The following is a 14,522-nucleotide window of genomic DNA, read 5'->3' as shown; positions in this document are numbered from 1 at the left end:
TTCATGTTGTATTGAGACTACCATAAATAGAAGTAATAAAATATACTAGAGAAAGCAAATTGTGCAAATCAAGCTCCTTAGCTGAAAACAAAATGAAGCCTTATTTAGGTAACTTAACCAGAAAAGGAATTCATTAAAACACCACCGGAGTTCAGAGAATTAAGAGATTGACTTGACAAACATACAAAACAACAGAGGCTAAGCAGATGAAACCAATACCATGGTCACAACACAGGAAAGGCTGGTTTTAGAAAACTGCCTGCTAGCAATCCAACCAACTGCCAAAGGAATGAATTCTAAATTGTCTTTACTTCTTTGTAGCTCACTGGCACAGCCTGGGTATACATATTCATGTATGCACCCTCTTAAGCACTTTCTCCCAGCAAGATTCATGAAAAACCAATATAAAAGGGGCTAAAATTGCAGAGACAAAACAAACACTATTGGTTAAGTGAGATGGCTCACAACCTGATTGCCTGAATGTGATCCCCAGAACACATAAAGTGAAAAAAGAAAAGTCTTCTGAAAGTTGTCCTCTGACCACCACACAATATAAAAAAGAATTTTTTAAAAATCAAATAGTGGGGGCTGGAGAGGTGGCTCAGTTGTTAAGAGCAATAGCAGTGGCTGCTATTCTAGAGGACCCAGGTTCAATTCCCAGCATCCACCTGGCAGCTCAAAACTGTAACTCCAGTTCCTAGGGAGCTGATACCCTCACATAAATATACAGGTAGGCAAAAACATCAAAACATAGAAAACAAAACTAAGTGATAAACTCTTATCTTATATACCTCCTGCATGTCTGCTCCAAAATCTTTCTGAAATTCTCAGAAAATAGTAATATTTGTAACCTTTCTCAAGTAGTTCATTCAGAAAACATTGAATGCAATCAAACCTAATAAAATTATCAAACCTTTCAAAAATTAAATCCACTAAAAAGCAAACAGTTCCAAATAAGAATGACATATTTAAATAAAACCAAGATAAAATAAACTCTAGCAGAGCCCAGAATACAAAACAAAGAAGCATATTTATTACCAATCTGATCATTACTTCTAGCTTTTAAGATTCAGATAATTAAAGGGGCTATATTTATGTAAGATCTTGAAACATTTTCTTGGTGGAAACTGCTTTTTTAATTTTATTTTATGTGCGTTTGTGTGCATATGTATGATGTGGGTATGTGGTAGCTATGGAGGTCAGAAATGGGCATCAGATCCTTAGAACTAGAGTTAACGGACAGCTGGAAGCCACAATGTGAATGCTGAACCAAACCTGGGCCCTGTGAAAAAGCAACAAGTGCTCTTCACAGCTGAACCACAACCCTAGTTTTTAGTCCAGGCTGGCCTCCAACTAACTCACTAAATACATGTCAGAGGAAGATGTCAACTCTATCCTGCCTCCTCATCCCAAGAGATAGGATTATAGGTATTGAGTTACCTACCATGCTGTTTATGAAATTATAAGGTTATTTACTTTTCTTTTTACAATGCTAGAAAATAACCCAGATCAGGAATAATATAACACTAGGATAAATCCCCAACATTTAAATATTAAAACCCCAATTTGTTGTTTTGTTTTTTGAGACAAGATTTCTCTGGGTAGCCCTGCCTGTTCTGGACCTTCTTCTGTAGATCAAGCTGGTGCCTAACTCACAAAGATCCACCTTCCTCTGCCTCCTGAGTGCTGGGATTTAAAGGTGGGTGCACCACTGCCCAGCCTAAAACTCTAAGATATTTTGTTGTTGCTGTTTTTCAGGACAGTGTTTCTCTGTATTGCTTTGGAACCTATCCTGGAACTAGCTCTGTAGACCAGACTGGCTTCGAACTCAGAGATCTGCCTGCCTCTGTCTCCCTAGTGCTGGGATTAAAGGCATATGCCACCAATGCCCAGCAAAACTTCAAGATTTTAAAACCAGAAAAAACAAAATACAAACAAACAAAAACCCCACATTTTTCTGTTGCTGGTTTTTTTTTTTTTTTCAACACCTGCTCCAAGTCACTAAACACAAACAACCAAGTTATTTAGTAAAGTCACCTTCCCCACCTCCCCCAGCCCACCACACACACTCAAAACTTTGTGATTCATGTCTGTAGTTATAGCACTAAAGTGGCTGAGGTAAAAGGATTAAAGAGTCCCTGGTCAGCCTAGATTACAAAATGAGAACCTGTCTCAACTCAAACAATTAAACAAAAAGAGATAACTTATCAATAATTTCACACAGCACTGACCTTGAAAGGGTATATTTATATAAGACATTTTTACCTCATTTGAATTTTTCTAAGAATTATTTCTAAAAATCTGTTCTCAAGTAACAAACTCTTGAAAAGTCCTCTGATCTTCACACTAGCACTGTGACACATACAAAATAAACTATTAAAATAAATCTCACTGGGCTTAATCCCAGCACTCGGGAGGCAGAGGCATTAGGATAGCCAGAACTACACAAGAGAAACCCTGCCTTGAAATACTAACAAACAAAAATCTCTTCTCAAGAAGAGACATGGCTCAGTTCAGAGTACTTGTCTATCATGCACAATGATCCTAGACTGGAAAAGATTGTGAGCTACTACATGGGTTCTAGGAACTGAAACTGGATCCTTTTCAAGGGTAGTAAGTGCTCTTAACTTCTCCACTCCATCATAGACTTTTTAGGTGCTTTAAGACTCAGGTGAAGAGCCAGGAAGATGGCTCAGTGGATAAAGGCATCTGCTGGCAAGCACAACAATCTGAGTTCCATTCTTGGGCCCACATATTAGAACTGACTCTGCTGGGTGGTTCATGCCTTTAATCCCAGTACTGAGGAGGCAAGGGCAGGCAGATCTCTGTAAGTTCAAGGCCAGCCTGGTCTACAAAACTACACAGAGAAATCTTGTCTCAAAGATACAAAAAAGTTGTTCTCTGGCCTCAACGTATGTGCCAAGGCATGCATATACCCATACAATTGCACATATACAAATAAATAAATAAACAAACAAATAAATAAATATGAAATTTGTTTAAAGAGTCCAATGAGTGGCACATGCCTTTAATCCCAGCACTTGGGAGGCAGATGGATCTCTGTAAATTTAAGGCCAGGCTGGTCTACAGAGCTACAGAGAGAAACTGTCTCAAAAAAACAAACAAAAAGACTACTGGGCTGCTGTTGCATAGCCCACTGATTATGTGTCATGTATAAAGCCCCTGGCCTAATCCCCAGAACCACCTCTATGCTCCATCATCCCATCTCCCCCAAAACAGAAAAAAGGAAAAATGTAGCTGTGGTGTTGTCCTGTGTTTTTATACTTCAGCTGGCAAACTGTGAAACTCTTTGGTTGTGGGAATGATGCTTTATGGTCTACCTGATACCCCCCCAGCCACCAGTTGGTGCCACTGAAACTGGCACCAACAGTACTGACTCTGATGTCTGTTTCGCTGAAAAATTAGTTTGCCAAGTAAATCAGTAAAGGCTGACTGACTGTTCTAGTAAAAGCAAATAAAGTAATAGTTCCCCTTTTATAGCTTTTGGTGTATCTGAAATCACTCATAAAACTCAACTTATATTACATTAGGTAATAGAACTTACAATTAAAGTTAAAGAAGTTCAGCTTCTCTTATAGAACCTTTTTTTTTGGCTGTGGGTAGTTTTGTTTGAGGCAGACATAGCACTGGGTCTGATGTAGAAGTAACGTGGAATGTTAGATCTCCAGCACAAACAACTATATGCTAAATTCCAAATAGTACCAATTACAATGACTTATAAAGGAATTGTTATCTGTGTACCAAGAGCCTCCCTCCCATTTGTGTGAAAAGACACAAACCCACATGTGCCCTTTCCCTAAAAAAATAAGTAAGTAAATCTGTGTACGTGGTGTGTGCGTTCCTGTGAATGAAGGTGGAACATGTGCCACTGCACTAGATGTTACTAGGACAATCCCCAATGTCAGTCATGTCATCTAATTGTTGGAGATGGTCTCATTTGCTGCAAATGCCAGGCTATTAGGTGCACATGCTTTCTGGTATTCTCCTGTCTCTGTTTTCCAGTACGAATACTGGACAAAAGACTAGAAATGCTTCCACATGAGCTCTGTTACAAATCCAAGTCCTCATGCTTGTGAGGCAAGGACAATTTACTGGAGTTGGTTCTATTAACAACCACACTCTTAAGATCACAGGGATGAAGCTCAGGTCCTCTCAGGCTTAGCAGCTACCCTGTAATGAGTATGGTTTTTCCGCCCGCCGCCTGGTATGGTCCCGCCGCCACGCCAGCCCCAATTAATACACAGAGACTCTGTATTTGATATAATTCTGTTGACCAGGTACTAGTTTCTTATCGGCTAGCTCTGTCTTAAGTATTAACCCATTTCTATGGATTTCCACATGGTCTTCTTACCGGGAAAAGGGGCCAGTGTTTCGTCTCCCCAGACTCTCCTCCATCTTGACTCTTTACTTACTACTTCCTCTTTCCTCCTTGTCTCCTAGTCTCTCCTATCTTCCTTTCCTATTGGCCAACAGTGCTTTATTCATTAACCAGTATGAGAAACATATATACATAATGACATCTCCCATCATCTCTTTTCTGTCTAAATAAAAAGAAGAGTTTTAACCTTAACATAGCAAAATATATAACACAACAGTTATCCAATAAGAATCACAGTTAACAATATTTAGTTCATTAACATTTAGTAAGATTTGAAGAAACTATTCTATCATCTATCCTATATTTGTGAGTCTAAAGTCCTATATGTAACTTATCTTTAAGCTTAACTAAGGAGAACTATAACCATAACTATCTGTCTTCAACTCCTTCAAAGACCACAGAAGGATAGTATAAACTCTACAAATGACAGAGATATCTTGCCTTTGCCAGTCACCTGAAGTTTTTTTGTAATCTTCCATCTTTAGTCCATAGGCCATAGTGTGTCTAGTAGACTCTTCAGCAAAGTAGGAAACTTTAAACTGTCTTTTTGTATTGGCAGTTTGTCAGTCACTTCTCTCTGTGTCCTGTAGACTGTCTGGCAGACTCTTCCATGAAGTAAGAACTCTGTAGTAATGTCCATCTTGAATTAGCAGTCGCTTTTCTGCGGCTCCTGCATGTTCAGTTTATACAGAATAAAGTCAAACAGTCCAGACAAGATCAGTATCTTGTCCAAATGTCTAGTCTTGCCATATTAGAAGTAAACTCCATAACAAGTTTCTTTAATGTTCATCTTTATCTTCCTTTCTGACTCAGGTGGTCAGAAAGCATTTATGTCTCACTGTCAAGAAAAACCCTAAACCATTTTAAATGCCATATTCTGTAGGTCTTTGAAAGGTTTGAAGAATTTCTATCTATCTCAAATACATCTCTATATATCTAGAAAACCTAACTCACCTAAGTTTTTACTATTATAGGTAATTATCTAAAATCTGTACTAAATTATACATTACATTTTAAAATGAGCTATATAAACACAATACCTAAACAAAAGGAGAATATACATATCACAACACTGACCTTAAATTGTATCAATAAATGAAAATCCATTCCTTCACTACCCAACCCAGCTATCTTGTCCACCCTAAATTTGCCTCTTCTGTGAACCATTTTATTTTTCTTTTAGGATGGCTCTTGCCCCTTACTGCTATCTACAACAGCTTAATTTTCATATTTAAAGGCAAGCAGTTCAACCTCCATTATTTCAAAAACTAAACAAAAAAAAAAAAAAAAAAAAAAAAAAAAAAAAAAAACTAAGGTCAGATGTACTAGAGAGGCAGAAGCAGGCAGATCTCTATTGAATTTGATGCCAACTATGCCTGCACAGCAAATTGTAGGCCAACCAGAGCTAACAGAGTGAGACTAGGTATCAAAACAAAACACAACAAAAACCCACAAGCAACCAACAAGATCTTAACAAACACATATGCACACCCCAGTTAAAGGCAGCAAGTCACCCAAAGACAGTCCACATAGGCTTTTGTGGCTTCAATTGTTTATTTAACCAAATAGGTCTTGTCCTCATTTTTCTCAACTACAAAATAAGGAATAAATTATCAGCTTAGCAAGGCATGTTGTACACTTGTAATCATAGCTACTTGGGAGGAGGCAAAGCAGGTGGTTCACAGTCCAAGGCCTGCAATGACAACTTAGTGAGACCTAGTCTCAATAACATTAGGGTTACAGTTAAGTATAAGTGCTTGCTTAACTCCCATGAGGCACTCAATTCAATCAATTTTCAATACCAGGAAAGTAAAAGACAAACCCATATACCATCACAAAGTAATTAAGTTAATAAATAGAAAGCACTTTGAGCTGGGCATGGTGGTACACACCTTTGATCCCAGAACTTGGGAGATGGAGGCAGCCTGGTCTACAGAGTTTCAGGGTAGCCAGAGCTATACAGTGAGACTCTGTCTCAAAGAAACGAAATTTTGGGCAACAGCCTCTCCCTGGTCTTAAACCATAAAATTAAGATATGCTATCTTCTGAAAGAAAATTTAGAACTGAGTTTTATCATTAAATGAGGATTTAAAAATATACAGGGCTGGGCAGTGGCACTTGACTTTAATTACCAGTACTTGGAAGGCAGAGGCAGGTGGATCTCTTGAGTTTGAGGTCAGTGGTCTAAAAGAGCAAGTTCCAGAGAGAAACCAGTCTTGAAAAATGATAAATAAATTATAGTGCTTAGAGATTTGACTCAGTGGTTAAAAGCACTTACAGAGAACCTGGGTTCAATTCCAAGAATCCACATGATAGCTCATAACCAAATGTAACTCCAGTCCTAGGCAATCCAAGGCCCTCCTCAGACCTCCGAAGGCACCAGACATACATGTGATGCATATACATACATACATACAGGCAAGACACTTATGCACATTACATAATAAACTAATAAAAACAAATAAATTATAGGTCGGTGGTATATAGCACAGAGATAGTATGCTTGTAGCATGGATTCAATTTCTCCAATTTAGAAATAAAGAGTAGCTAGGTATGGTGGTGCATACCTTTAATTTCAGCATATTTGCATTATGATTCATAACAGCAGCAAGTAAATAATTTTATGGTACTCGGGAGGCAGAGGCAAGCAGATCTCTGAGTTCCAGACCAGCCTGGTCTATAAGAGCTAGTTACAGGACAGTCTCCAAAGCCACAGAGAAACCCTATCTCGAAAAACAACAACAAAAAAAAAAATCTTGGGTTGGGGATCAACACAACATAAGGAACTTTATTAGGAAGTATTGTACTATTCAGTAATTAGTAATTACTGGAACAGTAGGAAAGCTGAGTACCACCAACCTACAAAGCAAGACTAAAGAAAAAAAAGTATGTATGTATACATGTATACACACACAATACATTCCAAGATTTCTTATCATGTGCAAATTATTGATAGTGGTTGAATATACCCTTCACTTCAACTAAGATTTAAACAAACAAAGATAAGAAATGTTAAATTAAGTGCTGTAGAGATGGCTCAGAGGTTACAAGAACTGGCTGCTTGTCCAGAGGTTCTGAGTTCAATTCCCTGCAACCACAAGGTGGCTTACAAACATCTATAATGAGATCTGGTACCCTCTTCTGGCATGCAGGCAGAACACTGTACACATAATAAATAATCAAATCTTTAAAAAATGTTAAATTCAAAATAAAGGCTTCCCAAACCTCTCCCCAATTTCAAGAACCCTGAAAACATTGTCCATAATAAACTGAAAGAATGTTTGGATGAACAAATGCAAACCATTTTGAGAACCCTCAGAAAAAAAGTAAAAGTGAATTTATAGTAAGGCCTCTCCAAAATACTATAAGTAATAAGGTCAAAACCGAAAGCAATTGTAATTCATGAAAAGAACTTTACATGATTTTCTTCGAAGACCAATAAAATAAAGAACCCTGGGGCTGAAGAGACAAAGTTAAGAGCACTGGCTGCTCCTGCAGAGCACTCAGGTTTGATTCTTAGCACCCACATGGCAGCTCACAAATGTCTGACTCCAATTCTAGGGGATGTTCACTGTACTCAAGACATATATGCAGGCACAATACCCATACAAATAAAATAAAGTTCCTAGAACAGACAAAAACCTTCCTGTTTATAAAAGAATGCATGAAAGCAATTGAAACCAACTCTCTGAAAGATCAGTTTATCTTGTGAATGGATTTTAAAGCTCCATTCACAATTGGCATCCTATTTTAATTTTTGAATAGATAACTTCAACTCAATCACTTTTCCAAAAACTAAAATTTCCTGTTGTTTCTGTTTACTTCTTGCGGTGTGGGTTTCTGTTCGCTTGTTTTGAGCAACAAACAGAAAGATCCCCATCCCCCCCTTTAAAGGCACAACCACCTGGCATTTCACTTCTGATGTTTTCACTCACAAAATTGTTATTTTATAAATACCTAAACTTCGTGGAATCTTAAATGAAACGACCTTAAAAAAAATGACATTTCCATAAACTACAAATTTCCGTCTCCCGAGGTGTAACTCTCATTTTCTAATGAGATTTACAAAGGAAAGATGATGATTACTAAACAAAAAACATAACAGCCACTAACTTCAGGTCTTCCGAGTAAGCAAGAAATATCAAACTATTCAATACAATATACAAGCCAACCTCAGGTCACAGAAGCGGCAGAAAAACTGGTACCCCAGCAGAATTTCAGTACTTTTCGCCACTACCAAGAAACAAAAACAAAAAACCGCACCCATTCTTATGTAAACTTCTGAAGTAAACTTCCTGAGCCTCACTCACCTTTGTTTTTACCTCTCCAAAGAGACCAATTGCAAAAAGGGCCAGCTAATGTCCCGTAAGGAAAAACGACCGAAATGTTTCCGTATTTAAACATTTAAAGAGGGTACTTCCCCAGGCTACAGCCATTTTAAATTACTATTTTTTTTTTAATTTTATGGGTTGGGGAGATTTAGCATGGAATAAAAATCACTAGTTAGGCCACTTCAAGACAAATCCTCCTTCCCAATGGGACGGAGTGTGGTAGATAACTGGTAAGAAAATCTGAGGGAAAAGGTCTCACCACCCCGGAGAACCCGGACTCCGGGCGTGAAAGTTCCCTTTCCCCCAGATACACATTTGACTTACACGACTTTTTTGTCTCGTATCGTTGTTTCTCTTTGACTGGAAAACAGAAGCCTTCCCCTCTTATTTTAAGGAAAGAAAAAAAAAAAAAAACCGAGTAAACGAAGCCACTCAACCACCACTAAGGAGCCGGAGCCGCAGCCGCAGCGGCAGCCGCAGGTGAGCGTTTCCGACCCAGAACCGAAGTTGAAGTCGGAGCGCTCTGGAACCGCCGCGGCGACGCTAGTGTGCAAGGCTCCTCCCGTGGGGGAGGGGGACGTTCCACCTAGACGGCTCGCAGCTCCTCTCATCCGCCCCAGGCGGACCTACACCCAACCACCTGTGCAAGACCTTCTTCCAACTAGTTTTCATAGACGCTAAGTCAGGCAGCCGGTAGAGCCCGTGCCGGGACGACTCGAGGTCCACTTCTGCTCGATGTCCCCAACTCGCACTCACCCGGCAGCCGCGGGGATACGGTCAAGGGCGAGTCGCCGCGTCAAAGTACGCGTCCCCAGCTTCTCCGACCAGCAGAGGTGACTAGCCCACAACCATAACAAAGCTCTTCCCAAAATGGCTGCCCGGCCCACAAGGCACAGGAGGGGGCAGAGCGGGCGGAGGAGGAGCGACAACCAGCGGGGCCCTCCCTCTGCCGCTCCGACCCGCCTCCCACACGCCCACTAGCAAAGGCGCACGCGCATGCGCATGACCATGCCTCGGTGACCCTGCACGGGCGCCCGCGGCTCGCTCTGCAAACGTTGGGCCGCTCCATTAGCGGTTACTTCCCGCCCCGCCCCCGGCGCCCTTCAGTGCGACTTTAGACTGGCCGGCTCTCCCTTCGGCAAAGCCTTTCGCCTTTCCTCGCGCCGCTCGCAGGCCGAATTCAGCACTTCCCCTTAAAGCTCCCTGCCGGGACTCCGGCCTGGGAGCACGTGAATGCAAATGTGGGTGGGTATATTTGCACCAGTTCTTCCCCGCCCATTCTTTCTTCACCTTCTCACACCTCACTTGTAACCCAGATGTTTCGCCAACTACCGGAATTAGCAAACCAGTTATGGGACAGCGTGTTTTCCGGCCCCTGCACACCTCTCGCTCCTCCTCCACGTGCACGCGTCGTTGAGACTCCAGCCCTCGGCGAACCATAGACCTCAGCACTAGAGGCATGCGCAGCGGTGTGGGGCGCGCTACCTGCCGGGAGTTGTAGTTCTTGGACATTGCAGGCGTACTGGAGCCACCCAGGCGCAGGTTGGAATTCTGGTCCAGCCTGGTCTTTGCTAATAGACTTCTGGGTCTCTTAGCATTCCATTGGGGTATTGCATGACAGGAAGAGGCGGCACAAGGGAATAAATGCGAAACCCTTGATAGCTGCCCGAGACTCTCAATACTACACGGGAACGCATCTGCAAGTTGTCCTACCTAGAAGAGTGGAGGAACTGGCCACAGTGGGCCCCTATGTAAGTGAGCTCCTTTTTGTTTTCAGCTTTTTGCACAAAGACCCAAGAATGCTCAAATTGCTTGGTGCCTGTACCTTTGGCCGACTAATAGCTGATGGGAGGCACTTACAGTGAATAAGTTTAAAAAAAAAAAAAAAAAAAAAAAAAGGACTTCCTGGATGACCTCCAAGCTCAAGGTCTTTAACGCCGCCACAACTTAATTCATTGTGAATTTTGCTCCTAGGCCTCTGTATTTCTCAATGTAATTTCTAGGTACTAGTAAAGAGAATGGAAGTAAAAACAGAATCGTTCCCTTCACCCCTGCCGAGTAATAGGAGTCGAAAAAAGGGAAGATAGGTCCAGTCGACTCAACCCCGTTGTTTTTTTGCAAAGTTAAGCGTTCCAGCCCATTAGAGTAACACACTAAATGATATCTTGTCTTTAAAAAGAAAAAATAAAGCTCCGTAGATACTAATTCGTCCAAATAACACAGGAAAACTCCAAGTCTCCTTCTAAATTCTTCCACTATCATTCATAAGAATGTTTCAGAAATTGTACTCTACATTCCTGAACTGCTAAATATATTCTGCTGGTTACAAATCCTGGAGACTAGTAAGGTACCTTGAAGTCGACATCAATAGAATTAAATTTAGACTAGCCTCCGGGGCTACAGAGTTTGCTCAAGGGTCAGCTCCCAGTACTTATACTGTAGGGGATCTGCACCTCAAGTGCACGATCGCACATTAGAAATAATATAACTGAGGGAGGAAAGCGCACAAAAACGGAAGAAGGAAAGTCGGAGCTTTTAAGTTTCCACCCGGACTCATTTTTCTAGTCTCAGGAAGTGTGGAGGCTGTGTGATTCCAGTCGCCGGAAGTGCGGTTTCTGTGTTTCTTGGTGAATTTGTTGTTCGACTTTTCCGCTGCGCGATAGTGGCAAGTATGAATAAGGGATATAAAGGGTGTACTTTGGGCAGGAGGTGGTTGGGGTGTCACTAAGGGCTGGTAAATAGCTGTCCTGTCAGCCTAGGCGTCTCACGAATCCTTGCATTTAAATTCTCCTATCTAAAATGTCAGCTTAAGGTTCTGAGTGTGGTATCGGCGACATGAAAACATTTGATCGTTTTCACTATACTGGGAGAATTGAGCGTTGAACTTCTGTCCTTATTCTCCGAAGTGCTTGCCGTTCAGACTAACACTTTCTTGAAATACTTCCAAATTCAAAACCATGTGCTACAGTGGTTACAAAGTTCCAAAAGGTGTACAGATAATATATGAAAAACATGTAATTAACCATGCCTGGTTCACAACTAAGCTATATTTGTGGCTGCTATCATTATTCGAAGTATAAAAATTCCATAGCTCCAAAGTAGACAATAACTAAAGAGGATAGATATTTAATGGGAAGAGATTGGTATGACCATTAATTTTAAAGATGAGAAAACTAGCATCTAAGGAAGTGTTAGAGATGGTTACTAAAATTCATATGTTCAGTTTCTGCACAGTGCTCTTTTTGGACAGCCAAAACTAAAAATGATCAGGAAAAAAAAAATCTTATTTTATGTGTTATTCTTTGGGGGAAAAACTCTTTTTTTTTTTTTTTTTTTTTAAAGAAACCGTGTTCCATCCAAGAGATTTTCATGATTTATTACTATTGTAAAATTAATGTATAAAATGAGGACAACTAAGTGATATGTTATTTTCTGTATAGCACCTTTGCTTCAAATTCAGCTGGATCAATTAGTTGTAAAAATATATTAATCAGAACTGCATCTTCTGGAACAAGACTCTGAATAGAGACCAGTATGCTTCACTTCTTCCAGAGATTTTCTGGAGCCTCTTCAAAGGTTAGTTGAGCACTATTTGTCCATAACTGTCTGGCTAGGGCTCTGTGTGTGTGTGTATGTGTGTGTGTGTGTGTGTGTGTGTGTGTATGTGTGTGCTAGTAAGGAAGAACAACAGTGAATAAATTATGAATAAGTAAAATATTTACTATGTCAAGTAGTAACTGCTTTGGAGAATCATACATTAGGGAAGGAGGATAGGGAATATCAAGAATTGACAGGACCAGGAGAGATAGCTCAGCCTTGAACATACTGCTGGGGCCTTAGTTTGATCCCAGCAACCATGTTGGGTGACTCACAACTAGTGTTACTCCAGCTCTAGAAGACTTGATGCTTCCTGTGAAGGCACACACTCACACCTAAGAATAAATCCTACTAGAAAATAAAGATAGGACTTTTATAAGTCAGAAATGAAAGAATGGCCTTGTAGATAGCTGAAAGAAAAAATTCTAACTGGAGACAAAAGGAGTAATGCCAAGTGAGATCATTCTTAGCATGTCTTTGAGGGCTTATCAAGATTCTTAAATAGCTGTTCCTTTTTAATTTTGAAAGGAATATTTTTAGGTGTATGGGTGTTTTGCTACATATATGTCCGTGTACCAGTGCATGTAGGGGCTAGAATAGGGTGTTCAGTGTCCTTGGAACTAGAATTACAGCTGGTTGTGAGCTACCATGGAGGTGGGGGAATGGTCAAGCCTGGGTCCTCTGGAGCAACAGTCGGTGCCCTTAACCGCTGAGCTATCTCTCCAATCTCAAAATTTTATATATATGGGGTTTTGCCTGCATATATGTCTGTGTGCCACATGTTATTTTTAAACTCTCTTTCCTGGTTCTATTTCCTTTATAGATGCTAAAGTACCCTTCTACAGTGAGACTCAGAGCCAGCAGAATAGATATACTTTCTTCCAAGACATCTCTTCAGCAGAATCTTTCCCCTTTGTCTCCAAGGACTTGGCTTTCTACATCATTTCAAGTGTGTATGAAGAAGATACAATGCTATCATGCATCACCATGCAACTTTAAAAGACATCAGAAGGAAGCATTCCTTCTCTCCAAGACACCAAGCACCATCACTTACCTACCTGATAGCCCAAAGCCAGCATTATATATAAGTCTGGTGGGGTTAATCCCCTTTATTGCTCCACCAGTCACTATGGTCATAACAAAGTCTTATTTCCCCATACTAGCTTTTACTCAGATGGCTTATGGAGCTGGTTTCCTAGCTTTCTTGGGAGGGGTCAGATGGGGTTATGCTTTGCTAGAAAGTAGTCCGGCCAAACCAGACTACATGAATTTAGCTAGTAGTATGAGTCCTGTTCTATTTTCATGGATAGCCATCCTCTTTTCTGAAAGACTCAGTGAAGCCATAGTCATAGTAATAATAGGTTTAGGGATAGCATTACATAATGAAACTTTCCTTCTGCCACATTATCCCAACTGGTTCAAAGCCTTGAGGCTAGTAAGTACTTTAGTGGCTTTTTTCTCATTTGTAGTCACTTTAATACTTAAAAATATTTATCCAGAAAAAGGACCTAAGAGACTTAGTGAAGTAGAAATATAAAACTACTTTGCTATGGAATAATCCTTCTGTATACTGTGAAGATCTGTTGTTCTCATTAATAAAAAGCTCATTAGCCGATGGCAAGACAGGATTTTCATTGCAGAGAGAATGCTGTGGAGAAGGGTAGAGTCAGAGGAGATACCACCAGTGAGCATGATGGGAAGTAAGTACATGAGGTAAATGAGCCTCCAGGCAGCACATAGATTAATAGAAGTGGCTAATTTAACAGCTACCAGAAACAAGATTAAGCTATTGGCTAAGTATCAATAACTAATATGGTCTCTGTGTGGTTATTTTGGCTGGTGGGACTGGGAAGTCTACTGATATTTGCTACTTGGCTCTAAATATTGTAAACCTACATTTTAATTTTTTTTTTTTTCGGTTATGTCATGAAAGATGTGTGTGCAGAGTACAGTACCTGTAGAGGCCAGAAGAGGGTATTGAGTTCCCTGGAGCTATAGTTAAAGGCCACTCCATGTCTGGGCTGGTAACTAATCTTGGGTCCATAATACATGGTCTTGACCACTGAGACCTCCATCTCTTGCTTGTGAACTTGCACTTTATCATCACACTTGGCTTCCTTATTTGGCTCTTTTTTCCTTTTACTGGTGGGATTTTATTTTTCTTTTCATTCTTCTTTTTTTTTTTTTGTTTGGAG

The 14,522-nt window shown here is 40.4% G+C and overlaps 2 protein-coding genes across 6 annotated transcripts in view; one reads left to right on the top strand and one right to left on the bottom strand.

Annotated features, from left to right (window-relative positions):
- The window catches only part of Gpbp1l1 (GC-rich promoter binding protein 1 like 1), a 37,519-nt gene extending 27,289 nt beyond the window's left edge, over nucleotides 1–10,230 (bottom strand). The window contains exon 1 of one of the 4 annotated variants that reach the window (XM_051188549.1): nucleotides 10,114–10,230. The gene's annotated coding sequence lies outside the window, so the exon portion shown is untranslated. Of the gene's footprint in view, nucleotides 1–9,486; nucleotides 9,655–10,020 lie in introns of those variants that run through there. The other 3 variants (XM_051188547.1, XM_051188550.1, XM_051188546.1) reach the window with 3 other exon arrangements.
- A 174-nt stretch (nucleotides 10,231–10,404) lies between these two features.
- Tmem69 (transmembrane protein 69) lies at nucleotides 10,405–13,929 on the top strand. Of its 2 annotated transcripts, none has more exons than XM_051188571.1 (3): nucleotides 10,405–10,481; nucleotides 12,171–12,306; nucleotides 13,151–13,929. In XM_051188571.1, the coding sequence occupies exons 2-3, from the start codon at nucleotides 12,265–12,267 to the stop codon at nucleotides 13,862–13,864; spliced, it is 756 nt and encodes a 251-aa protein (XP_051044528.1). In that variant the 5' UTR covers nucleotides 10,405–10,481; nucleotides 12,171–12,264; the 3' UTR covers nucleotides 13,865–13,929. The 2 variants fall into 2 exon arrangements, with proteins under 2 accessions (XP_051044528.1, XP_051044527.1); XM_051188570.1 differs by lacking the exon at nucleotides 10,405–10,481 and adding an exon at nucleotides 11,294–11,399.
- Nucleotides 13,930–14,522: the final 593 nt, after the last annotated feature.

This window comes from Phodopus roborovskii, unplaced genomic scaffold (genome assembly GCF_943737965.1).
Source record: "Phodopus roborovskii unplaced genomic scaffold, PHOROB, whole genome shotgun sequence".
In the NCBI taxonomy this organism is placed as follows: Eukaryota; Metazoa; Chordata; class Mammalia; order Rodentia; family Cricetidae; genus Phodopus; species Phodopus roborovskii.
This window is presented reverse-complemented; position numbering and strand designations above follow the sequence as displayed.